At 47.7% G+C, this 25,832-nt stretch overlaps 2 protein-coding genes across 14 annotated transcripts in view; both read right to left on the bottom strand.

Moving 5' to 3' along the window:
- Nucleotides 1-15: 15 nt before the first annotated feature.
- Nucleotides 16-14,847, bottom strand: PRKAG1 (protein kinase AMP-activated non-catalytic subunit gamma 1). Its single transcript, NM_174586.2, has 12 exons — nt 14,839-14,847; nt 9,783-9,831; nt 2,926-3,035; nt 2,630-2,711; nt 2,475-2,533; nt 2,291-2,336; nt 2,134-2,188; nt 1,717-1,843; nt 1,454-1,619; nt 1,268-1,305; nt 853-999; nt 16-722 (listed from the first exon to the last, which is right to left on the bottom strand). Exons 1-12 carry the CDS (start codon nt 14,845-14,847, stop codon nt 618-620), a joined length of 993 nt encoding a protein of 330 aa, NP_777011.2. The 3' UTR covers nt 16-617.
- Nucleotides 14,848-15,350: 503 nt separating this feature from the next.
- Nucleotides 15,351-25,832, bottom strand: part of KMT2D (lysine methyltransferase 2D) — a 40,119-nt gene continuing 29,637 nt past the window's right edge. For 8 of the 13 annotated variants that reach the window (XM_059886906.1, XM_059886910.1, XM_059886911.1 and 5 more), the window contains exons 43-56: nt 25,571-25,730; nt 24,867-24,942; nt 24,509-24,684; nt 24,270-24,400; nt 23,487-23,619; nt 23,281-23,408; nt 21,987-23,127; nt 20,890-21,026; nt 20,645-20,775; nt 20,109-20,156; nt 18,667-18,952; nt 18,361-18,434; nt 18,124-18,232; nt 15,351-17,991 (exon numbers count right to left, since the gene is read on the bottom strand). In XM_059886906.1, the coding sequence (XP_059742889.1) occupies nt 17,899-17,991; nt 18,124-18,232; nt 18,361-18,434; nt 18,667-18,952; nt 20,109-20,156; nt 20,645-20,775; nt 20,890-21,026; nt 21,987-23,127; nt 23,281-23,408; nt 23,487-23,619; nt 24,270-24,400; nt 24,509-24,684; nt 24,867-24,942; nt 25,571-25,730 (2,823 nt within the window). In that variant the 3' untranslated portion in view covers nt 15,351-17,898. The remainder of the gene's footprint in view (nt 17,992-18,123; nt 18,233-18,360; nt 18,435-18,666; nt 18,953-20,108; nt 20,157-20,644; nt 20,776-20,889; nt 21,027-21,986; nt 23,128-23,280; nt 23,409-23,486; nt 23,620-24,269; nt 24,401-24,508; nt 24,685-24,866; nt 24,943-25,570; nt 25,731-25,832) is intronic. The other 5 variants (XM_024992458.2, XM_024992461.2, XM_024992463.2 and 2 more) reach the window with 2 other exon arrangements.

Here is a 25,832-nt window from a genome sequence, read left to right as displayed (position 1 = left end):
AATCAAACACCGAAATACCATGAAGAGGCTCCTGTCATTTTAATTAGGTTTGCCAGGAAAAGCAATAACCTCAGCTAACCACTCTGCCCTCCCCCTCCCTGCAACTCTCATCTCCTTTCATATGCATACAGCACAGGAAGCCAAGGGCCCTCCTCCCCATGATCCTCCCCACTCGCATTAGAGGAAGAAATGCCACTACATGGACTCAGCCTCCTCCATACAGCATGAAACATGATGAATAAAAACATCTTTATGCAGAGTTCTGTTGTGCCTATTTTCTTAGGGTGGAGTCAGGGACAGAGGCAAAGGCTGGATGAGGTCTGGGGATCTCTTAGAGATCAGGATTTGCCTGAGGAGCACAGAGTCCATAGGTCACTCAGATAGGGGGCTATGTCTAAAAAGAAAGGGGCTAAGATGGGCTGGGTGAGGATAAGGAGAGCTAAAAATCCATTTTCCTTCCTCCCCCACACGTTCCCTCCTCCCATGTAGAAGGGTAGGGGGCTCCTGGGCAGGGAACAGTCACAATTCTCTAAAGGTCTCATTTGTGGTTCTCAGAGCTTTGGGCAGACAGTGAGTGGGGCATATGCCCTGGTGCTGCACGACCCCTTCCCCCGGGCTCAGGGCTTCTCTCCGCCTGTGAGCACCAGCGCCTGCAAGATGTCAGACAGGGATACAATCCCCTTGACCACATCATTCTCATCCACCACTACAAGTCGGTGAACCTGCATAGAGCCATGAGGGAGAAAGGGATGTTCAGTGCCAGCCTCAGTGAAGGTGAGCCCGTCAGTCCCCACCCTCCATGCCAGACCAGAGCTGCTCCCCCAGCTCCTTCTGGGTTGCTGGCCCTCCTACCTCTGCTTCTACCAGCCTATTGATGATGGTTTCCAGAGTCTCATGCAGGTAGCACTTGAGAACACCCTCAAAGTAATGTGATCGATGTTGCAGGGCTTTGGTCACTGACACATCTAGGTTGTTGTAGGTCTTTTCTGCTGCCAGGTTCTGGGGAGAGAGAGGAAGATTCATGCAGGGAAGCAAGGGAGCCAGCCGCCAAACCCTGAGCCCACCCCACCTCACAGAGTGATTTAAAGTAGGTGTCAGCCATGCCCACAAGCCTCGCCCAGCTCATTCAATTCCTTTTCAAACAGAATTTGAAAGCTTGGAAGCTTCCAAAACCCTTAGGTCCCAGAAGAGACTCTTCTTCTCCCTCTCCACATTCAACACCCCACCCCTTTCCCTACCTCCCAACCCCGCCCCCACAATCACTCACGATAACATCAAACTTGGAGTAGATGTCCACCACACGCCCTAGGGGGACAGAGGCAGCTCAGCAAGGAGGATCTGGCATCCAAGGCTCCCCCTGCCTACAGAATCACCTTCCAGGTTGAGCTGAGGGGACAGCAGATTTTCCCACAGCCTCCCTGGAGCCCTCCTCTCCCTGTGCCCGATCCCTCACCTTTCTCATCCACCACTGGCAGGGCTGAGACTCGGTGCTGTACAAAGATGCCCAGAGCCACGTACACAGGGGTGGTGGTGCGGACCATAGCAATGTTGGCATAGGTGCCAATCTGTAGCTCTTCCAGAGACTTAGACATGAACTCTGGCTTGGGGAACTCGGTGATCTGAGGAAACAACCATCACCTTGATTTTTTTCAAGGCCCCTCAAACTACCCTTGGATACTCCTCCAACCAGTATCTAAGAAGGTGAGGAGCACTTACAAATAACTTGAGGAACTTGAGGATGCGCTTGTGGGTGAGGATGTACAGGGTGTTGCCTGATTCCGGGTCAATAACTGGCAGCCTGTGGATCTTGTTTCGAATTAATGAAGAGACAGCATCAAACAAGCTGTGGGAAGGCAGGGATTAATGGTAAGTCCCACAGTGGTGGGCCTGAGGGTGCTGAAGTAGCTCTAATTTAGGGTGTGCTTACAAACAGGGAAAACAGGTGGTTAAGGAGAGGAGCAGGGGGTTCAGACCAGACCTAAAGAATGTGCATGCGTGTGTGTGCATGTGTGTGTATGTGGGAGGAGTGTCTTTTTTTCTCTTCTATTCCCGGCTCTTTGGGTATCTAGGGCCTCAGCTATGCTGATGGCAAGGCTCTTTCCCCTTCCGGACAAATGGGTAGGTGGAACTCACCTGGCATTAGGAGAAATGCAGACAAGTGGTTTAAAGGAGTCCTGTAGGTACACCTCTGAAGGGAAAAGGGAGGTTCACAAAATATTACCATGAAAAACTGTTTCCCAGGAAACTCTCCATCCCTTTATCCTTTTACAACCCTCAGCTCTCCACATACCTCTCCAAGTTTCTATCTTGTGTTCTTCCAGCTCATAGATCTGCACCTGAAAGCAGAGGCAACAGAACTCGAGACTCAATCTCTCTGCTGTATTAACCCCTTGTAGTTTGCTTGGAAGAAAGGAAATGAGAGTGAGGGACTCTGGGCAGGAAAGTGGTTTTGGTCATGGGCTCAGGAGCCTTACCAAGGCTGATTTATAGTAGCGGTGCAGGATATTGATGAAATCAGTGATGGTCAGCATGCCTAGAGGCCAAGATAACAGCCCTCAGCACTGCTCAAAAGCTTCTCTCCATGCCCAGTACAAGATGCCAATAAAACAGTGTTCCAAAAACTGCTTACCCACAAAACTCTGCTTCTTACTATCCCACAAAGGGGCCGCCCGGACACCATTAGTCACCAAAGCAAAGAAAGCTTTCTTCACCTGTAGTGAAAGAGTAATAACCACAAAGGAAAATTCACAGGAGGCAGGGCTGGAAAAGAACAGGGGTTGGATATGCTGGGGAAAATGGGACCCTAACCACATAGAAAGACAAGCTCATCACCCTTGGGATGAGGTATTGAACCAGCGGCTCTGAGGAAGGGGTAAGGGAAAAGAGGATTTCACCCACCTGAAGGGAAAAGAGGATTTCACCCACCTGAAGGGAAGTATCAAATACAACCAGTTTTGAGCTTGTGGGAATCAGGTCATAGCAGCGATGAGACTTCATGAAGGAAGTATACACGCTATTATTGGATTCCGGAGTCTCTGCATGGGGTGGGATGATTAGTAGCTTCCTCCCATGCAACAACTCGCAATCAAAAGAGGCAGCAAATAAAAGTGTTGTAGTTGCTCAGATATTTACAGCATGATTTATAAGGCCCCCTTATAAAGGACAACAGGAACAGGTATTCTGTTTTGTTGCTATTGTTCCCACAAAACCTGGATAAACTCCTTAGAAACCATTTCATCCAACTTCACCCCCAGGCAGAACTGTATCTACTGGCTCCTTATGCAAAAGATGGCTGACTAAAACAGAAAATCTATTAAACTTTCATTAACCTGTTCTAGTCTAAAAGTTTTTTTTTTTCCTCACCTTTAACTCATTTTCCTTCTCATATATTTAGCACATTTTCACTTGTTCTCTTTCTCAATTAAAATGTAATTAAGCTTCTTAAAATCCAAGAAGTAAACTTCTTAAAATTTCTTGTTAGATTCACAGATGAGGAAGTCATGGACCAAGGTGGGCCATTTTAGAACAGCACTAAGTTAGAGCCCAGTGCTCAACTGACCTGGTCCCAAACAACCTGAGAGTCCATCTTGGGATGACCGTGTGAATCAGAAGTCACCCCACCTACTCTAGACAAATGGCTTTCCATTCCTCTGATTTTAACTGCTTGCTCTACTGGAGCAGCAACCCCCAAAAGAACAGCCCAAATGTGCTACATGGTATGCTTGTATATCTAAAAATATTATGTCATTTAATCTGTAAGGCAAATATTGTCATTTTTCAGCTGAGAAAACAGACAGAAAGCCATAAAACAAAAACTGTTCAACGTCATATCATTAGTAACAAGAAAGGCTCAAACACAGATCTACGTGATTCCAAAGTTCATGCTCTTAAATCCTAATCAGTTGTTTTTCATTTTTAATTTTTTTTACCAAAGTCATATAGGTACACAGTTTAGAGAGTCAAATAGTTCTATAATTTTGTTAAGACAAACTGCAGTTCCTAGCACCCACCTCACTTCACCCCTCCCCAGAGATGAAACCTCTTTTAGCTGATTATTTGGTACTTATTTCTATGTATATAAATAATATGCTTATATTGCTACCTTTTTTTTTTTTTTCACTTTTAGGCATTAACTATTATCATGCAAGGAAGATGACAAGCACTCTCTATTATCATATGAGGAAGATGAAAATTTTCAATTCTATTTCCTACCAGGACCCCATTATAAACCTGTACCTCCTAACTCTCCATTCTCCCAGAAGTTAAACTGCATCAGTATTTAAGTAATTTGACTGAATATTCATTATTCTGAGCTATGTCAAGTAGTAAAGTCTGATTTTTTTTTTCCTTCACAACTTTGTTTTCCTTGGAGTTAATAATTGTCTGTTTGCTTAGTTCTCTGTGTTTAGTACTTATAACTAATTCAATCCCCAAACTCTTTATCAATTGTTTAAGTCTCCTTTCAAGAAGTTCAGAAGCATGGGATAGTCTATCAATTTAACTACCCAAAGAAGTCTCTCTGGAGCCTTCTGACCTGCTCAAATCTGGGCTGGTTTGCCTGCCATGCACTTCTGACATCTTGAGATCTTCCTTCATTTCCATCCTGGGACCCCTTTTACGTCTCTCCTGTATTAGCACTCTTGTGTCCTGTATCCCATGATTTCCTCTTTTTTGATTATCCCCTTGTTTTGGTGAAGCACATTTTCCAGTAGCTTCCTGAGAAAGGGTGCATGGGAGGTAAATTTTTTGAGACCTTGCACCCTGCAGACATCTCTATGTTACCCTCGTCTTTGATTTAAATTTGTCTGGCTACAGAATTCTAGGTTGAACTTTATTTTCCTGCAGAATATTGAGGGCACTGCTTCATTGCCTTCCAAGCTTCTGGTGTTATTGAGAGTTTGGGGTCCTAGGCCCTTCTGATTCCTTGTATATGTCTTGTTATTTTCTCTCTGGAAACTCAGGATCTTCTCTTTGTTCGGTGTTCTGAAATTTTATGATGATTGTGCTTTGGGTGGGAGAATTTCACCCGTTGTGCTGAATATTCAACGAAAAAACTAATGTTCTTCAGTTCTAGGAAATGTTCTTGAATTACTTCCTTGATTGTTTCCTTCCCTCTGTGTTGTCATTTTTCTCCTTCTGTAACTCCTGTTATTTGGACTTCCAAAACTAACCCTTAACGTTTGTTTTTGTTGTTTTTAAAACACAGTAGTTCCCCCTGCCCCGCTCACCTAATCCAGGGTTTTACTTTCCACCGTTTCAGTTACCCACAATCAAACCTTGTCTGAATATTAAATAGAAAATTCCAGAAACAAGCAATTCATAAGTTTTCAATTGTGTGGCATCCTGAGCAGCGTGATGAAATCTCTTGCTATTCAGCTCAGTTCCAGCCCTGGGAGGCAATCATCCCTTTGTCCACCACATCCCATCCACTACTCATTAGTAGCTCTCTCAGTGATCAGACTGTCATGGATGTTATCACTGTGCTTGTGTGCAAGTAACCCTTTTTTTGGAGAACATCTCTGATGGCCTAGTGGTTAAGACTCCGAGTTTCTTGGAGAAGGAAAATGGTAACCCATTCTAGTATTCTTGCCTGGGAAATCTCATGGACAGAGGAGCCTGGCAGGCTACAGTCTATGGGGTTGCAAAGTCTGGCACTACTTTAGCGACTAAACAACAATAACAAACCCTTATTTTATTTACTAATTGGCTATAAAGCATATGTAAAATTGAAGCCCTAATGCTGTGTGTGTGTGATTAGTCGCTCAGTGGTGTCCAACTCTTTGAGTGTCCAACCCAGGGATGGAACCCATTTCCTGGACAGCAGGCGGATTCTTTACTACTGAGCCACCAGGGAAGTCCTAAAACCTAGAATGCTTCCTATAAGTGAAAAGGTGAAAGTTCTCAACTTAATAAGGGAAAGAAAAACAATCATATGCTGAGGTTGCTAAGATCTATGATAAAAATGAATCTTCTATCTGTGAAACTGAGAAGAAACAGGAAATTATGCTAGTTTTGCTGTTGCAATTCAATTGCAAAAGTTATAGGGTCAGTGTGTGAAAAGTGCTTAGTCAAGATGTGAAAAGTATTATGTTTGTACAGTAAGATATTTAGAGGTAGACAGACTGAGAGATGCAGGTTTGATCCCTGGGTTGAGAAGATCCCCAGGAGTAGGAAATGGCAACCCGCTCCAGTATTCTTGCCTAGAAAATTCTTTGGACAGAGGAGCCTGGCAGGCTATAGTCCGTGGGGTCACAAAGAGTCAGACACAAATGAGCACACATACACCTTATTCTTATTAGACTGACCAACTACATTCACATAACTCTTAGTACACTGTTATCATTGTTCTATTTTATTATTGTTGTTGTTAATCTCTTACTGTGCCTAATTTGTAAATTAAACTTTATCATAGGTATGCACGGGGCTTCCCAGGTGGTGCTAGTGGTAAATAACTCGCCTGTCAATGAAGGAGACACAAAAGATGTGGGTTCGATCCCTGGGTAGGGAAGAGCCCCCAGAGGAGTGCATGGGAACTGAAGAATCCCTTGGACAGAGAAGTATGGCAGGCTACATAGTCCATATGGTCACACAGAGTCAGACATGACTGAAGCAACTTAGCATGCATACACTCATAGGTATGTATGTATATAAGTCAGGATATATAGGAAAAAACATTATATATACAATTTAATACTATCTGTGGTTTCAGGCATCCACTGGCAATCTTGCAATGTATCCCCCAAGGATAAGGAGGTACTAACCACTGTTTCTTTTTTCTATTTTCTCTTTTTTCACTTTTTTCATTATAGTTTATTACAAGATACCAAATACAAAACATCCTTGTGCTATACAGTAAGACCTTGTTGTTTCTTTTATATATATAGTAGTTTGTATCTGCTAATCCTATACTCCTAATAAATCCCCCTTCTTTCTTCTTTGGTAACCGTAAGTTTATTTTCTATGTCTGTGAGTTCACTTTGATTTTTAATTCTTACTTTATGAGAGATTTCTTCAACTTGATTTTCCAAACCTCCTACTTAGTTTAACGCTTTTGCTGTTATATTTTTAATCTCTAAGAGCTCCTTTTTTCTTTTCTGAACATTCCTTTTCTTTAAAAAATTGCATCCTATACTTGCTTCATGGTGGAAATATGTTCTTTGAGTAAGTATTAATGTTAGTTTTTAAAGTTTTCTTCTTTATGCATTGACTTTTCCCACTGTTGCTTTTTTTCCTGTTTATCTTTTTCTTTTTTCTTCTTCATTTGGGGGGACAATTTGGATCACTCTTTTCACATTAGAGGCTTTCTTTAGATGTCTGGTAATCCTTGGTTTAAAGGAGGATTCAAACCATATTTTAAGAATGGAGTCTTTAAAGCTGATTAGAAGTTCTATGTGTGTAGATGAGCCTTGTTAACTGTGAACCATTTAGATGGGGAACAGTCAGTACTAATATTTTTAGGTTTTTCCTTCAGTGGGATTCTGAAGAAAAGGATTATTCATTTGACTTTGTGCTTGAGGATGAAGTCTTTTCTGTCAGCATTCTGAAAACTGAGTGCGGGAAAAGGACTAGGGTCTCAGCATCTAGTTCACCTCACGCTTATGTTTTCAGCACAGTACCTCAGCCCCTTTCTGTACCTCCAGTCTGTGCCAAAGTTAGGATGGGCAGTTCTCCAGCTGCACTTAGTGGGGTAGGAAGTCTTGGGATGTGACTCCTCCTTAGACCTTCAGCGCTTCTAGGCTTTCCCCTCTGCTAGTTACAGTTGAGTTTTCTCAGGTATGCTAAGTCATTTACCACCCTTCTGTCTGCTTTCCAGCTTCCAAAAATTCATTGCCATTGTCTCCTTGCTTGTTCTCCCTATTTTGATGGTTTTTGTACCTTCAAGAATAATTCCTTCTGGTGGCTTTAGTGGCTTTTTTTTTTTTTAGTAGGTTTGTTTTTATAATGGTTTGAAAAAAGCAACTCTGAAACTATTTTAGAAATATTTTAGAATTCAGCAAATTAGTGCTTTTATGGGGATAATCAGCATTCTTTTGAAAGTGAAGTCGCTCAGTCGTGTCCGACTCTTTGCGACCCCATGGACTGTAGCCTACCAGGCTTCTCAGTCCATGAGATTTTCCAGGCAAGAGTACTGGAGTGGGTTGCCATTTCCTTCTCCATAGTGGCTTTTTGTGAAGGAACAAAAGTAGATACATGTATTAAATCCACCATCTCTTACTGGAAGGCCACCATTGTTCTTCGAATTTGAAAACTCACAGACTCCCAAGAACGTGTCTTTTGATACCAGTTCAAGACATGCTACAATGATAGTTAAATAATATTACAGGCTGCTGCTGCTGCTACTGCTGCTACGTCACTTCAGTCGTGTCCGACTCTGTGTGACCCCGTAGACGGCAGCCCACCAGGCTCCTCTGTCCCTGGGATTTTCCAGGCAAGAATACTGGAGTGGGTTGCCATTTCCCTCTCCAATGCATGAAAGTGAAAAGTGAAAGTGAAGTCGCTGAGTCTTGTCCGACTCTTAGCGACCCCATGGACTGCAGCCTACCAGGCTCCTCCATCCATGGGATTTTCCAGGCAAGAGTACTGGAGTGGGTTGCCATTGCCTTCTCCAGTATTACAGGCTACAGGCCTGCAAACATATTTGGTTTGGTTTTCATGGTATTTAAATAATTAATTTAAATAATTAATTTAAATAATTTAAATTAGTGCCCAATTAAAAAATTCTGGAGATTTATAAGAATCCAAATTCTAAGTTTCTTTTCATAATCAGAAGATCTGACAAAACTAGGTCTTGAATTCCTGAACAGCAGCAATTAACCAGACTAGGCTAGTTGCTGCCTCCTTTTAGATGCAACGAGAACCACAGGTTATTGTAATCATATGCAACCCACGTCACTACTTGATCCATGTAGACAATTTGAGTTTCTTACGCCTGCCTCAGTTGATGCTAATGCAAATGCACTCAGAAACACAAAATAAGCACTGACATCACGTTGCAGTCATCAATTATAAAGAATCATCCAGATAAATTCAAAATATGACTATATTAATTTCTGGATACTAACGACATGGAAATAGAACATTTAAAAATTCTTGTGGCGAACTCACAGACCTTTAATAATATATCCCAGAATCTCATCCCATATTTTAATCCTCTGAGAAAGTATGTATTCCTAATGCCATAAACACGTCCAAGAAAGACTAAGAGTGTTCCTGGGCAAAACCCTTTACCAGAGATGCCTATAATTTTGCTTCTTTCCAGATGACCGGGTTGGACCACCCTGCTCTAACCAGGTATTTGGGCAGATGCTGGAATTCCCTTCTCCTGTGTCCTGAATTTTAGGGTTTAGTGCCTCTATTTCTGGATTAGTTCTAAGGGTTTTCAAGTCCCTTCTATAATTTCTTGTGTATACTCAGTGGCTTTAGTGAGATCGCTAGATGGTAAAATCCTAGTGGCATTGTTTGGGCTACTCAGAACATTCCAGGGACTTCTAAAACATGGTTAGCCATCCCAGAATTGCCTATGGAAGTTCTCCCTGTACCTCAAAAGTTTCTCTCAAGTGGTTTGATGACTGAAGATATTAATCATCCTCACCATGCCCAAGATTTATTCTTAGGATTTCTCACAAAATCACTTGTTCCTGATTTATGTGGTTTGGCACATTATCTGGCCCAGCCTTGATTTTCCCAGGGAAGACTCTGGGAAAAATTCAAAAGCACTGCTGAATACGAATTAGGATCAGGTTATTGTTTTCATACCAGTTGCCTTTCCTCAGTAAACTTACCTTGAAGATGCTCATTTTCCACAGCTGGGTAGCTATCTGAAGAAGGGACCTGGAAAGACAAGAGAAACAAAGATTCAGCCTGTCTTACGCTCCATCCATCTGAGCCTGGAAACATTAGGGGAAGGGCTGGTGAACTAATGACTTCCTTTAAAGCACTACAAGGTCCTTCAGAAATATTATCTCATTTAATCTTTATAACCCTTGCTGCTGCTAAGTTGCTTCAGTCGTGTCCAACTCTGTGCGACCCCAGAGATGGCAGCCCACCAGGCTCCCCTGTCCCTGGGATTCTCCAGGCAAGAACACTGGAGTGGCTTGCCATTTCCTTCTCCAATGCATGAAAGTGAAAAGTAAAAGTGAAGTCGCTCAGGTTGTCTACTTGAAAGTTACACAGTCGTGTCCGTCTCCTAGCGACCCCGTTGACTGCAGTCTACCAGGCTCCTCTGTCCATGGGATTTTCCAGGCAAGAGTACTGGAGTGGGGTGCCATTGCCTTCTCCATATAACCCTTAGGTGAATACTATTATCAGCCTTATTTTCACAGATTAGGAAACTGAGGTTCAAGAAATATTAAGCAAACTGCCCATGGCTGGCAAGGGGTGAAATGGGGATCTGAATACAGGTTTGTGTGGTTCCAAAGCTCATGGTCTTATATACTACATTGCCTAATGAAACATTAGGACTTAAAAGCTGACACTAGAAAATATGAGCTTAAAGTTGGCCCCACAAGACTTTCACAGACTTATTTATAAAAACCTGGAAGCTGGAGAGACAACACTGCTTTCCTTCAAATAGTCACTAAGTGTAGGCGCAGGCTCCTGAGTCACCGACATGCACCTTACCATGAGAGGGCCGCATCTGGGGAGGGTCCCAGCAGTTGGCTGTCACCAAGGATCAAAGTTTGAATGACTGAGGGGTAGATGATAAGGATAAATGTTCTGAAACTAGGGAACTGAGTCCTCTCAGCACCCCTGTGAGTCAAAGCCTGCTATAGCCCAGAGGGGACTGGTTTTCTAAGCTTCCCTGTTTAAGACAGTCTGAGATTAGAAAGTGCTCTGAATACAGAGAAACCTTCAGAGCATCTCAGTGCTCCCTCAAGTGGGAACATTTGGAAATTTCATTGTTATCTAGAAACCCAGGAGAGATCATGATCATTTTTGTCTGCTGGAATCAATAGTTTTGACTCTATTTGCTCTTTTTGGGTAATATTCCCAAAGTAACTTAAAGTCACACTTCACCTCCACAGCTGCAGTAGTAACATGAATTTAAAGGCCTTGGCTTGAATCTGGGAGGGTGGCTGGTAAACAGGGTCAAGTTGGTTGGATAGCTCTAAATTTCCCTCCTCTAATAGGCCAGGGTTGGGGCAGGGGTGTAATCTCCCTCTCTTCTCTCTAGGCTGCATAAGACTTTCATCATGGCCTGGCATTTTGGCATAGCTATTGGAACAACAGCCTCATCATTTATAAGTGGGAGAGAGGTCTGTTTAGCAGTAAAGCAGTCTCACAAAGACCTATACAAAGAAGCAGAAACAGTGACTTCTGTAGAAATTATTGTACCGACCATATGATTGATACTTACTTACTTCACTGTGCTACAGTTATTTTGTTCATTATCTATCTGAACAGACTGTAAATTCCTGGAAGCCTGAAACTATCTTACACTTCTTTGTATCTTTCTCTCATATCACCTAGCATGTGGGTTTGCATATAATTCTCAAGTGTTTTGCTTCTCAACACTCAAACTGGTAATGATTCACACTGATATGGACAGAGAGATCTAAGACTACATTACAGAGAGAGAAAAGACATACAGCTAAACAGAGACATATATACCTACATAAGAGTCAGACACAATTGAATATGACTTTCTTTCTGCCTGTTTCTCCACACAGGAGTGGGGCAATTATGTCTACTCTCTCTACATTTAATAACAGAGGGCACTTGAGACTACTGTACTACATAAGTACAAAATATTATTCACAGAGACACACCCTACATCTGCTACAAGACTCACAATTTCTTCCAAACTCCTGATCCACCTTTCCAGTTGTTTGCTGGACCACCACAGTTGTCACAGAGACGCCTCAAATGCTTCACTACAAGACAGAAGAGCATCTGTCCCTCCAATCCTATTATTCTTTTTTTTTAATCCTATTATTCTTAACTGTGGTTCCCACCTCTGCTTTTGTATTGCTCTCTTCCCAGGTGCCTGAACTGTGGTCTTGATTTCTCCAAGAATGAGCTATCCCAACATGCCTGCTTAGAATGATAGAGCAGGGTGTGACCTAAACTTGTCCTAAATGTCTATCAACTAAGCTGCTATGTTAGAAATAAATGCCTCAAATCTATCTCGCTCCTTTCCACTTTCACAGCATTAACATAGCCTCTTACATCACATTTCTGCAACATTCTCTAAACTGTTATTCCTGACAGTTCAAGAGAAGAGGAAATCTATTTCCTCTTCAATTTGTCTTTCATGCTGTCACTAAGTTCTCTCCCCAGGCATCTCAGGTTTCAACTCCAGGAACCAAGAACTCACTACTTTCTGAAGTAGCTCCTCCATTTACAGAAAGTTATTAGGAATATTCTTAAAGTACACTCACTACCTTGCTCATATATCTGTGTGTGTGTGTGTATGTGCATGCAGTGTCATGTCCGACTCTTTGCAACCCCATGGACTATAGCCCGCTAGGCTCCTCTGTCCATGGAATTTTCCAGGCAAGAATACTGGTGTGGTTGTCATTACTATTCCAGGGGATCTTCCTGACCAAGGATTGAACTTGTGTCTCTTGTGTCTCCTGCATTGGCAGGCAAGTTCTTTACCACTCACACCACCTGGGAAGCCCCAAATCTTCCATGGGTCCCCTTATTACAAAACAAAGTTCAAACTTAATGTGATATGCAATATCTTCAACCTGACCTCAACCTACTTTCCCAGTCTTTTCTCCAACTATGATCAAAATCCAAAGTTCCAGCAACATCAGCCACTGTTCAGTTCAGTCACTCAGTCGTGTCTGACTCTTTGCGACTCCATGAATCGCAGCACGCCAGGCCTCCCTGTCCATCACCAGCTCCCGGAGTTCACTCAGACTCACGTCCATCGAGTCAGCAATGCCATCCAGCCATCTCATCCTCTGTCATCCCCTTCTCCTCCTGCCCCCAATCCCTCCCAGCATCAGTCTTTTCCAATGAGTCAACTCTTCACATGAGGTGGCCAAAGTACTGGAGTTTCAGCTTTAGCATCATTCCTTCCAAAGAAATTCCAGGGCTGATCTCCTTCAGAATGGACTGGTTGGATCTCCTTGCAGTCCAAGGGATTCTCAAGAGTCTTCTCCAGCACCACAGTTCAAAAGCATCAATTCTTCAGCGCTCAGCCTTCTTCACAGTCCAACTCTCACATCCATACATGACCACAGGAAAAACCATAGCCTTGACTAGCCGGACCTTTGTCAGCAAAGTAATGTCTCTGCTTTTGAATATGCTATCTAGGTTGGACATAACTGGCTGGTCAGCCACTGGCTGACCCCCAATTAATCGCTACACACCCCAGTTTCTATGCCCTTGCTCACACTGTTCTCTCAACCCGCAATGCCCTCTAGTGGGCTGACAGTAATTTCTCCCTCCCCTAAGGTGCCACAGTCCTTTTTTTGCATCTTAATGATAGCATTCACTACAATCTACCTTAAATAACAGCTGTCACTGACTTGCCCTTGCCTCCACTGCAGTTAGGCTAAGCATTTTCAAAGTGGGGTTTCTCTTTTTTCTTCATTTTATTTATTTATCAGCTGCACCACGTGGCCTGTGGTATCTTAATTCCACCAGCAATCAAACCCAGGCTCTAGCAGTGAAAAGGTCGAGTCCTAACCACTGGACTGCCAGTGTACTCCCTTTTTTTTTCTTTTTAGAACAATTTCTATTCCAAGAAGCTTCTAATCTAGTACATAAAATATGATGGCTAAATTAGAAAATCCATATAATAAGTAAAAAATAATGTCATTTTGAATTTAATGGAAGAACACCTTTTATTTTTGCTCAAAATTCTAATCTATAAGAACTTACTCCCTTGCCTGGGTGACCAGCTGCAAATCATTTTACTTTGGTTTGATTTCTTCTTTATAACCTGAGGGACATGACCTCTCTGCAGGCAGAGAAAGAGCACAATAAGGGAATTACTCTGGGCATGTAACTGATGGAGAGAAAGGTGAACCTGCAGCCGTCATACAACTACAGTAGGAGATGATAAAAAAACCAGGAGAGGAAGAGCTACTCTGACAAAGAATACATGGAAGGAAGGAAGAGAATGGGAAGGGTTCCAGAGTGCCAGACCAAGGCTCCTGAGAGTGAGGGGAGGTACAAGCAGATAGTAGGGGGCCTGCAGCAAGTTAGGGAGGATGACAGGGTCCTGCCACAATCTGTCAATGCCTGCTACCCAAGAAGGAGCTAGGCCAACACACCTGCTCAGAATCGCAGAGCAGGGCATGACCTAAACTAGATCAGGGACACAGTGGCCTCAAACACTGGAAAAGTCCCTCCTTCAGGGAAACCCCACTTTTCAGTCTTATTAAGGCTAAGTTATCTCGCTGAACACCTCAAAGCAGTATAAGTCTTTCAGACGTCCCTCCTGCCAAAGATTCTATGGATCACACTCGGACAACTGGGGACCAGGTGCTACCTGCAAGCGGGGGTCCCTCGGAACCCCCTGCTTCACCTAAGGAAGCTGGCTCACGACCCTTCTCTCTCAGGCAAACCTCTGAAGGGCTTGAGGTGCTAAATGAGGAGGAGGTCCGAGATCGCCAGAGAGTGCGTGGGTTTCAAGGAGGGAGGCAGGAGTCATTGCCCGCTCGGGCTTAAAGTATCGTGGACCGAAGGCAGGCACCGGCGCGGCCCAGTCGCTGAGATGCGCTCAGCCAAAGAGCGGAGGAGCAGGGTCACGGTCTAGGACAGACACCCTGCTTCTCGTTGACTGGGCACCAGCGCCGGTCCCGGTTCCCCAGTCCTCTGACTGGGGTCTCGGGCTCCACAGCGCACCCCCGCCCCCCGCCACATTCCCGCGCTCCTCACCGCCTCCATCGCGAGACGCCGGCTGGGTTCTTTCGCTTTAGGAAGCTGGCCCGGGGCAAGGGGGCGGAGAAGGCCCCGCCCCACGTCCGGTACCGCGACGCACTTCCGCCTACGTCAGAACCTACGCAAGCCAAGGGTGGAAAGCGGGGAGCTCACCCTTCTGGTGTGTCCTGGCCTCAGAAACCGCCCTCCCCGGGTCCTCAGACCTCACTGATCCCACCGGCGGCGAGGGTGACGGGACGGAGTCGCTTGTATTTAAAATGTTCTTTTTTTTATTTGTCGTTTAAAAACAAACTTGGAAGAAGCAAAATCCAAAACTTGCCCTTTGCCTCTTGCAACATAAATTATGTACACTTCAGAATGATCGCTGATACAAAACATGCCAAGGACAGGGGCGCTGGGGGTGGAAGGAGAGAGGGCACTTTAAAAAAGGGAATCATTTCATCCGTTGTTACGAAGGACCAACCTTGCTGTACAGGATACACACAACACAAAATAAAGTCTTCACGGGATTCACACTTGTCAGAGATTTATTTTTTAAAAAGGGGGAGGGTCCTGGAGGTGAGGGGAGAAGACCATAAATGGGAAAAAAACTGAAAATTGAATATGTGCAAGTGTAAACCAACCCAAAGTACAAACATGGGGGGGGGCGAGGGGGAGGGAGGGAATTCTGATGCAATTATACAGGCGGGGTACTTAAAAAAAAAAAAAACCAACAACCAAAATTCCAACCTTGTAGCTTGGGTCTGAGTTAGTTTATATAAAAATTAAAAACTGTATAAGGTTTCTTCACTAAATTCTACAGGACTATCAGATACCTAGCATATGCTTACAAAGTCTGCCCCATCCCCTTTTCCCAATCCCAGGGCCCAAGCCCCAATCAGAGCCTGACTGGCAGGAGCCAATCTCCCCTTCCCTGTAACCTAGACCTTTTGCTCTTGGAAAAGGAACATCCAATACCTTTGGGGGCAGAAGCCCAGTCTCCCCACTGTGATTTCATTACAGTGGTTTCTGTGGGGGTGGGGGATGTTATTCTCTTAAAACATTTGCAGCTTGAAACAGTTGAGGAAGCAGCTTAAAAAAAAAAAAAATTCCCTACCCCCATCAATCTGCAACCCCCCAAATTCAAAAACAAACAAAAACAAACCTAAAATCACAACAGCGACCGTGCTCCCCCTCCAGCAGGCCCACCCATACACCACCACCAAGCCCACCCCCACACTCCAGACATTTGATTCTTGAAAATATTAATTACAAAATGCCCTTTGCCCACAGCCCCTAGGAGAGAACTGCATATAAGCTTCATCTTCATCCCCATGGCTCCCTACCAGAGAGGGGTCTGGGGCCTCACCCACCCCCTGATCTACCCCTACCCCCAGGAAGAGGTTCAACTGCAGCACAAGCTTGGGCAGAAAGGGGAAGGAAAGGGAGGCAGGGGAACCCATTACCCTCTGGCTCCCCCTGGGGCCAGCTCACTTTTGTGCGTTATAACATAGTCCAACTATACAAAAGGGGGTGGGAATCGCCCAGCCTCTATACCCCCACCTTACAGCAGTCACAGCCAGGGGGTGGGGAGGAGGGGGTGAGGAAAAGGGCGGTAGGTTGGGTAATGGAGGGGGCTCCCCCACAAGGGGAGCTCCATGTATCCGCCCCACACCCCCCTACCATTTATAAACTGGTTTTGTAAAAAGAAAATAGATATATTTATATAGAATATATAAAGCACAAAAATTAGTAGTTTTACATTTGCTCTCCCCGGGGGTGGGGGGAGAGGGGAGGGTTCTCACCTCCAGCCGGCTCCCCCATGCCCCACAAGACTATGTACAATCCCATGTATAAATAGATAAATACCCCCCACCCTCCCCGCGCTGACACTAAGCTCCCCCACCCCCACATCACCACCCCTTCTCACCAGACCAGCAGCAGTTTGGTGACTGAGGGAAAGTGGGAGCTCCGGGCCACACCCTGCCTCACTGGGTATGGGCATGCCACTCAGGGATAGCCCTCACCCTACCACCCACCCACCCCATCCAGGGGCTGGAGGGCAAATGGGCTCATGATGGGGTTGGGAAAACAGGAGGGAGATACTCTGGTCCTAAGTTGAGCACACCCCTCCTGCCCCCATGTCCAGATGGAGAAGGAAGTCCTAGAGCAACTAGGGGCCAGTCATCCCCAATCTTCATCATCATTAGCCTCAACCACCATCCCATGCCCGTAATTAAAAACAAAGATGGATTTTTTGTTGTTGTTTTTTCTTCTTCCTCCTACCCCCCTTCCACCCACTCAGAAGAGGGCAGTGAGGTGGGGGAGAGGGTTGGGGCAGTAGGGGGCTTGGAGAGGGTCTCACATTTCAAAACAGCAAAAAATCCAACACTTAAATGAGGTAGGTGTGGGTGCGGGGTCTCCTTGCCCGGCTTGCCTGGCTTGCCCTCCTGGGCAGCTGGGCGCCTCTTTCCCATTCATGTTGCATTTGTCAGAGTGGAAAACAAGGAAACACAACCCATAGAGAGACAGAAACACAGAGGAGAAGAGGGAGACAGAGACAGATCGAGAGGGAAGGGGATGGGGGTGAGGGTGGGGGCAGGACCCGGCAGGCAGGGCCAGGTGTGGGACCCGGCCTTTGGGATTGTCAAGCTTAGTCAAGTCTCTTTGCAGCCTTGAGTTGGGCCAGAGAGGTCGGTGGGAGCAGCAGGGCTGTGAGGCCCGGCCACACATCCTCCTCCCGCCTCCCTGCTGCCTCCCAGATGCTTCTGGGTAGTTCCCGGCCCATATCCCCCTCAAACCTGAGATGCCCAATGGCTGCTTCTGTCTGGCCCCTCCTGGAGCTGGGGGCAGAGATGCCAGCCTGGGGGCCGGTGGCGGGGAAGAGGGTCATCCCTGGTGCCCAGGGTGGGCTTGGCCTAGGGCCCTCTGCCCCAGCCTCCTGCTCCAGGGGCTCCGGTCAGCCGGCAGCCCCAGCCCTGGGTCCTGGCTCTGGCTGCTACCTCTCTTCCCCCTCATCCCTTTCAGGGAAGAGGTTGGGGGTGGGGGGACTCCCCTGCCTGGTAGCCTCAAAGCTTCTTAGTTCATCCATTTCCGACAATTCCAGGCTCCACAGTGGCAGGGGATCTTGTGCTGATCGTCCTCAAAATCAAACTGATAGTCATATGTCAGCTGGAAAGAGAAGAGGGCACAATCAAGGCCAGTCCGCCAGAGGAAGTGGGGGAGGGCGGTGGCCTTGGGATTGGACTTTGGGCAGAGAAGAGGGAGCTGCTCTGTCACTCACTAAGAGACGCTTCCTCTTACCTCCTCTCCTTTGGGGATTCGCCGGCTGGAGATGATGATGATTTTGTCCTCCTTGTCAAATGTCACAACTTCCGCCACACAGTTAGGGGCACAAGAATGGTTAATGTACCTAGGCAGTGGGACAAAGGCAGAAATATCAAGCTACTGGGTTGGATGATGCTGGTTCCTTGTTGGCCTACCCCCAGAGTACCACCCTGAGGGACTCCTAAATCCCTTCTTGCTCATCCCTCTTCTCACCTGGCGGGGCCTCCGGTCAACGTAGCATCAATGACATGTTCATTGTTTATTCGAAACATGTAGATGCCTCGATTCTAGAAAGGCAGAGGTTGCAGAAGGGGCAAGAGTATCAGAGAAGGGCAGGAGTGGTGGTGGTGGGGTCAGGTGGTGGGCTTGGGCAGTGAGCTCATCTTCATTTCTTACTCTTCCTTTCTCCTGCCTCTCCCCTCCTCTTCCCACAGCAGCTTTCCACCTGCTCCTCTGGCCCCAATCCTGCCCCTGCCCCTTGGCTAAGTGCACCATGATGGCCCCTCTGCCAGCCCATACCTGCTCCTCATAGATTTTCTCCCGCCGGTTGGCCACCTCATTGCGAATGATGGTGCCAATGTACTCAATGACCATTGTGTGCTTTTCTAGGTCCTTGGCTGCATAGAGACCCAGGCCCTGGATACGGGAGCGAGCCAGATAGACATTGTTCTTCCACTCAGTGCGCAGCCGCCGGTACTGAGATGACTTGGAGTGCACAAACTGCTTGCTGTACGGGGTGTTGGTCTCTCCTGTGAAGGTGCTCTGATATGCCTTGGACATGCTGGTGCTGTTCAGAGTGTGGGGCCTGGGAGGTGATACAGTCCATAGTCCATGACAAGACAGCTCTAGCCCAGACCGGGCACACACCACCCGCTTCCTCCCTGGGGTGTGTAACACTCCAATGAGGGCACGTGCTGCCTTGGGAGTGGAGTAGAGGCATCTGAGTCTTGGCTGTGGTGAGGCAGCAACTAGCTACGGGGACCCTTCCAACACCCTGTGTGGTGGAGAGAGCCCAGGATGGCGGGGTGGGGTGTGAAGGGAGGGGAGGGGCACTGATTCCCCTACACTGAGCCTGCTCTCCCATCTCCCCGCCTTCTACCACCCTCCTGCCAAACCAGACTCAAGGCCATGCTCACGACCTCTGGGAGGTCTTCCCCAAGCAGCCCAGGCCTGGAATTTAGGCTCACGGATTTGTTCAAATCTCTGAGTCCTATCTCCTGCTCGTGCTGGAAGCTCCGCAAACGGGGGCCATGTCTACCACACTGGGCTGGATTTGAATTAAAACTGGCCCTGAATTCACAGCCAAATGGTGGTATCCTTTCCTTTCTTTAGACTGTTCTCTTTCTCTGCCATAACATTGGGCTCTGTGCAGATGGCTCAGTGCAGGGGAATGACTGCTGCCTAGCAGGATGCCTTTTCACCACCCTAGGGCCCCAGCCAAGTTCTTGCCCATCCCAGAGCAGTGGTTTTCAAACTGACTCTTTCTCATACAGCAGAAATCTTGTATTTTTCTTTAACAAAACATTATAGGAATGCCAATATATAAACTAGATGGAAACGGAACTCTTCTGGTTGAATCCAATATGGGGAAGGGGAGAGTTATGCATGGAGAGGGCCAAGTTCTGCCCACTCAGTTTATGTATTCCAGGGCTTTCTGAAACACAGTTTGAAAACCACTGGTGTAGAGCATCAGGGACCAGGGCTGGCAGGGGTAGAGTCTGACACTCTACGACAGCCCAAAGAGCAACCGAAGACCTTCAAGAAAGCCCTCCTCTCATGGATTCTGCCTCCCTCTACCCAGGGACCAAGGTCAGGCTACTGTGGTACACAGCAAGAACAGTGAACCACAAGTCAAGAGGTAAGGCTCTGGTCCCAGCTGTGACCTTTGTCTAGTCACTTAACTTTCCTGGGTCTCAGTTTTCTCAGCTGTAAATGGGGATAATACCACCTGCCCTACCTACCTCATAAGGTTGTTGTGAGGATCAAATGAGATAATGGATGTGAAAACGCTTTGAAAAAAAAAGTATAAAGTGCTATACAAATGTAAGGTTTTATTATTTTTTTCTATTATATTCCTAACTATTTATTTTTGACACCAACTCAGCCTGGGGATGGGAAGGTGAATCTAGCACTTGTGGGGCATCTGTCTAAGGTTGGGGAGAATCACAGGCCCCCTGGAAGCAACACAGGAGAGGAGGTGGCATCTGGGTCCTTTACACATAAGATCTCACCACCGTCTTCCCAGAACCTCCCCAAGGGCCATTCCCAGGACACCCAAGAGAAGTGTCCCTAGATGCAGGTCAACCCCAAGCACCTGAGAGGCTGGGGGAGGAAAAGGATACCCTAGTGGTACCTGTATACCCTCAAGTCAGGAGGCTAGAGTGAACCCCCAGTCTTTCCAAGGGAACTCTGGTCTGTAACCCCAAACACTCGTAATTAGCCAGAGGGCCCTACCAACCACATACCCACAACCCTTGGTCCAGCCCCACAAGCTCACCGTTTGTAGTGTGTGAGGATTTTAGGCTCTGACCGAGCACAGCCAGTGGGGTTGATCATGAGCGGTAGCTCCATCAGGGGGTGGCGTCCATAGCGGAATAAATAATTTTGACAGCTTTCCACTCCAGGCAGCTGTGGGCACAGGTCACACTCACTTCAGCCTGAGCACTTCTGGGGCAAGACCAACATTTCCAGGGCCCTCCCGGCCCCCAGCCACCAGCCGCCAGCCCTCGGCCCTTTCCTTACTGATTCAGCTATGCGCAGCACGGCATGCACTGTCAGCCCAAAGAGCTCCTCGCCTTTCAGGTACTCAGGGAAGAGACGCAGCATGTCGGCCTCTTTCCTCATGGCTGCCACAGGCTCAATGATGCGATTCCAAACGGCTACGAGACAAGGAAAGACAGCAGCCCTCAGAGGCAACTTCTGCTTACTGACCTCAGCCCTCCATCTGATGCTAGGGTGGTTTTCTGTAGCCTGCCCACCTTGCTATCAAGAGGGTGTGTGGTTCTTCAGGAACCTCTCTTGGCCTCCCAGTCTCAGTCTCCCTCAACAAGCCAGGAGGTTTCCCACCCTGGAGGGGCATCAGAGAGCCTTGTGACACAGAAACATGAACCCAGGGCCCAGGATATGCAACACGGTCCATGCATCTTACATGAGAGCCAGAGCAACTCAAGCTCCAGGCATGTTCTGGAGTGAGAAGACTTAGGTTCAGGTTCTAATGCTGGCCATGGGGCCCTTAAGGCAAATATTAGGTAGGTGAAAAAGTTTGTTCGGGTTTTTTCTAAAACCTGAACGAATATTTTTTTGGCTAACCCACTACTTAAATCTCTCCACTACTCAGTTTATGTATAAACTTGGCATAATAATAGTACTTACCTTGAAGGGTTGCATGAACAAAATAACCTACATAAACCACTCAGCTCAGTTTGTGGCACATAATACACACTCACTACAACGTTAATTCTGTTACTTTTACCATTAATACTGAAACCAAGATCAAAAGATTTTATCCAGGGGAAAGCAACCATAAGGAACTCAAGCCTAGGATGAGATTGGGTAAACTGGGTGACAGGGTCTCAGACCCGTATCCTTCAGATCCACTGAGATTAAGAAAAGGAGCTGGAAAGAGAAGCAAAGTATCTTCAATTACATAGAGAATTCAAAGTGGCTGAGAAAGGCCAAAACACTTTCTCTGGAGAACTTCAAGAGACCTCTACCGGCTGGAAGTGGGGGAACAAGATCACTCAATAAGGAGCCTGAAGGTCTCGTCTCAACATCGGAAAGGTGACTCTGGGAGAAACTCGCCCAATGCTATACTATGGCTGCAAGGGTCCCGTGCTCACCCTGCGGAGAGGCGTCCGTGAAGACCATGTCCTCCAGGCCCTGCTCCATGACTTTGATCACGAACTCCGGCCGCCCATTGTTCTCGCCGATGGAGCAGCGGTAGCAGCAGCGGCGGTTGTTAGTGCGGAGGCTCCAGTAGATGCGCGTGGCCTCATAGCCCACTGGATAGAGGGCAGTGGCACTGTGGAAGTCGGCCATCTGGTGGGGCAGCAGCTGTCCGATGGCGTGGAACACAAGGCCCCCCACCCGGAACATGTGCAGCCGCTCTCCCCGCTGGATGATGCTGGCAATCTGCTTCACCTCATCCCGCTCAATGTAGACCCTCCGGAAGACAGCAAAAGAGCTCAGCTCCTGCTCACAGGGCCCCTTGATCTTATGCATTGGACATAGCATGGTCTTGTCCTTGAAGAACATGCACTTGGCGCGGATGGCGCAGGCAAAATGGTAGACGTTGGGGCAACGCATTCGATTGCAGCTGCTGGTGGCACCAGTGCGCTGGCACAGGGAGCACTTGGTGAGCAGGCCTCGGTGCAGGGCAACCTCCACGTTCATCAGCGCCCCGCCCTGGGTCTCATATACCTCTGTGGACCACAGGGCACAGTTGAGATGCACCCACAAGTCCAAGTCCAGGTTCAGCAGGCGGGCAGGCCCATCCGTGGCCCCATCCCCCTCCTCATGACAGAAGCAGCAGCGCCGCATGTCTCGAGGCACCTTGTCAGGTCGCAAGGCTGTGCCGAGCTGTTCCATGAACTCAGCCACTTCCCGCTCATCCTCCTGCCGCACACCACCCTTCTGGATAGTCAGCAGCAGCCGGAGCCGCTTCCAGCGCACCCCCTTCCACTTCTTGAGGCGAGGGGGCCGGGAATCTTCACCTTCTTCAGGAGGCCGGGCTCGGGGCTTGGGCCGGGTAGATTCAGGGGATGAGGCCAGTGGCAGAGGCGAGGGGATGGGTGGCTCAGCTGAGGGTTCAGCTGGAAGTTCAACCAAGGGTTCAGCAGGGGGGCTGGCAGGAGAGGGTGCCAGAGGGGAAGGAGGTGGGGAGGGTTCTTCAGGAGGTGGGGCCGAGAGCTGTCGCACATCCAGGTTGGAGACGTTGTAGGTGTAGCTGTGCTGGGCGGGGGGCTCTGGGGCAGGGCTCTCCTATGGGAAGATAGGAGAGCCCTGTACTGTTAGTGCTGGCTCCTCAATTAACTAGTCACCTCTTTCCTCCCACCCAAATTCCACTCGCCCCAAAGCCCTCTGCCTTCTCTGTCCTAGCCAGATACCCACCCTGTCTTCTAACAACAGACCCACCTGTTTGAGGAGACTCAAGATGTCTAACTGACTCTTGAGTGTATAGCCAGGCAACACAGCATCAAACTGCTTCAGCCAATCAGGGCCAGCCTCTGGGCTCTTGCCTCCCAGACTCTTTTCTTTCCCACCTGCAGGAAGGAAGGGGTCAGAGATTCCCACCACAATCACTCCCCGTGGGCCCCAAGGAGTTTTTCTGCCATACTCACCAGGGCCCTCAGCCTCCCCCTTCTTAGGCTCGATGCCAGCCCGGGCAGGGCTCTCTGGGAACAGCACCTCATAGGAATTGGGGATCTTCATGCTCAGCAGCTCTGCCACTGCCACCATCATGCCATTCAGGTTCTGCCAGGGCAGGAAAGGGGATATGACAGCCATGTCGGCAGAGTGGCAGACTGAGAACTATCACCAGCTTGGTGGGGACCAAAACACCCAGAACGCAGGTCCCTAAGCGGCCTGTCAGTCCTGCCCCTGTGCCATCTGGCTTCTTCTCATGCACCTCTTTTAAAGGCAGCCTTTCTCAAATCGCTGTGGGCATTAATGGGAGCTCACAGAAAGAGACCTGCGGTAACTGGGCTTAGGAAATGACACACTGCATCCACCCCTTGGCAAGTCCCAGTACACATGAGCAAAGTAAAGGATCTGCAGAGTCTTGTAACAAAGAAACCTGTTTTGCTATTTTAACTGAGATTTCCAATTTCCTTTGATCACAAGACCCTGATAACATTTTCAAAAAAAAAAACAAAAACAGAATTCCATGCAATGTGACTGGGGGGACATGTTTGGTAACACTTTACCCCTGAACTATGAGCTCCTTGAGGGCAGGGCAGCCCCTTGTGCTACATTTTTTCTAATCCCACACTCCAGCTCAGTGTGGGATTTCATTCACAGGAGGTCCTCAATACACAGGTTTAAATGACTGGATTTATCCAGAGAAGCTGGACTGCCCTCTGACCGGCATCCCCTCCTGGCCCAGAGGCATCCCCAGGACATACCTTGGCGGCAGCAGCAGAAACCGTCAGCATGACTGACACCTCGCTTCCTTTGCCCTTTTCCCAAGTTGGGGCAGGCAGCTTCCTGGTGGTCTCCAGATCCAAGACTCCATAAGGTTTGCTCTCTGGGAAGACTGAATGACAAAGAAGGACCTGTGTAAGCTCCAGCTGCCTCACTCCCTGACCTCTGACAATGCAGCCTGGCCAGGCCAAGCCGGGTCCAGGCCCAGAGTCACCTCTACCTGGAATGCTGGCCCGAGGAATGATAGGGATGACGGGGGAGAGAGCCCGGTCATCCTGCTCCCACCGGCCTGAGCCCAGCTGAGGGAAACGGGGAGCCTCCTCCCCCAGGATGCTCTCAGGGGATGAAGCTGGCACGATGCTGTCAGGAGAATCGCTGTCCTCATCACTCTCCATCCTGTGGGCCAAAAGTAGACACTCACTGCTATAGCCCAGCAGGTGCCCCCTCCCAAATCTAGAGATTTGTGGATGTTACAGCCCTATTTGAAATCTGCCATTGGTCAAAAGAAAAAAACAAGGAAAAATGAGCAACTGGTACCCCACCCCAATTCCTCATCCCCATCTCTGCCCCCTCCACACCTGACATCCTCAGTCTGATTGTGAGGGGGGGTAGGCAAAGCGGCCAGCAGGTCTAGACTTTTCACTTCTGAAGCATCTGCAGGGTAGGGAGAAGAAAAGTCAGGCTGAGGTCAGGCCAGAGCTGCTTGTGCTTTCTCCCACGATTCAGGCCTAACGGGTATAAGATCTAGCTCAGTTCTATGACCACTATCTACTCATCCACCCATCTGCCAGTTTGGGGTACATGAGCTATAAATTTATTGAGCCTTTCTAAAGAATGTACTCTGCAGTGTACGCTCATTGGTTATAGTCTTTCAACAACTCCATTAAGTGAGTATTGTTTTTATTTTAGAGTGAGAAAATTGAGGCTCACACAAGTCAATCAAGTTACTCGGCTGCAGTAGCCCAGCTAAATGAATGCAGGAGCCAGAGTTCAAATCCAGATCTGACTGGAGTTCATACCCTGTGGGTAAGGAAACTTGGGTCATTCCTCAAAAACAAAAGCTTCATTAATATTCTCCCTGCCCTGCTGCCTTTGCTCTGGACTCCAGAAGCCCCTCCTTGGCTCCAACAAATCAGTCCCGAAGAGGCCCTTCCTATCTCAAGTACCATCTGTTGTGTATGCACACACAGCAACACACAACCCACTCCTACCCCAAACCCTACCACAGGACCCTAGCCACCAAGACGGGGCCGAGAGGCAGCCCACTCTGCCCCTGACTTACCCCTCAGCACCCCTTCAGTATCCCGGGCACAGGCGGCATCCTTGGGGTGCTCCCCCAGCTCTTCGGATGGAGTGACGCCATTAACCATCTTCTGCTGCACCGATGGGGGTGGGGTGGGGGGCAGCGACGAGGGTGGTGTCGGCGGGTTACTCAGGTTATTCTGGGGGCGGGGTGGGGTGTTGTGTGCAAGATGGCATAGGGAGACTGACATAATCTCCTGGCCCCACACTCCATCAGCCCTTTGCTCAAGTCTGCCACCCCC

The sequence above is a fragment of the Bos taurus genome, chromosome 5, assembly GCF_002263795.3.
Source record: "Bos taurus isolate L1 Dominette 01449 registration number 42190680 breed Hereford chromosome 5, ARS-UCD2.0, whole genome shotgun sequence".
Lineage (NCBI taxonomy): Eukaryota > Metazoa > Chordata > Mammalia > Artiodactyla > Bovidae > Bos > Bos taurus.
Note: the sequence above shows the minus strand (reverse complement) of the source record. Positions and strands in the feature narration are given on the sequence as shown.

What these genes read in the sequence shown, in the direction of transcription:
- PRKAG1 (NM_174586.2), bottom strand. An exon ending in GCTACTATAAATCAGCCTTG is followed by an intron (nt 2,337 to 2,474) that starts GTAAGGCTCCTG and finishes CTCTGCTTTCAG; the next exon opens with GTGCAGATCTATGAGCTGGA. An exon ending in ACTCCAAGTTTGATGTTATC is followed by an intron (nt 1,000 to 1,267) that starts GTGAGTGATTGT and finishes CTCTCTCCCCAG; the next exon opens with AACCTGGCAGCAGAAAAGAC.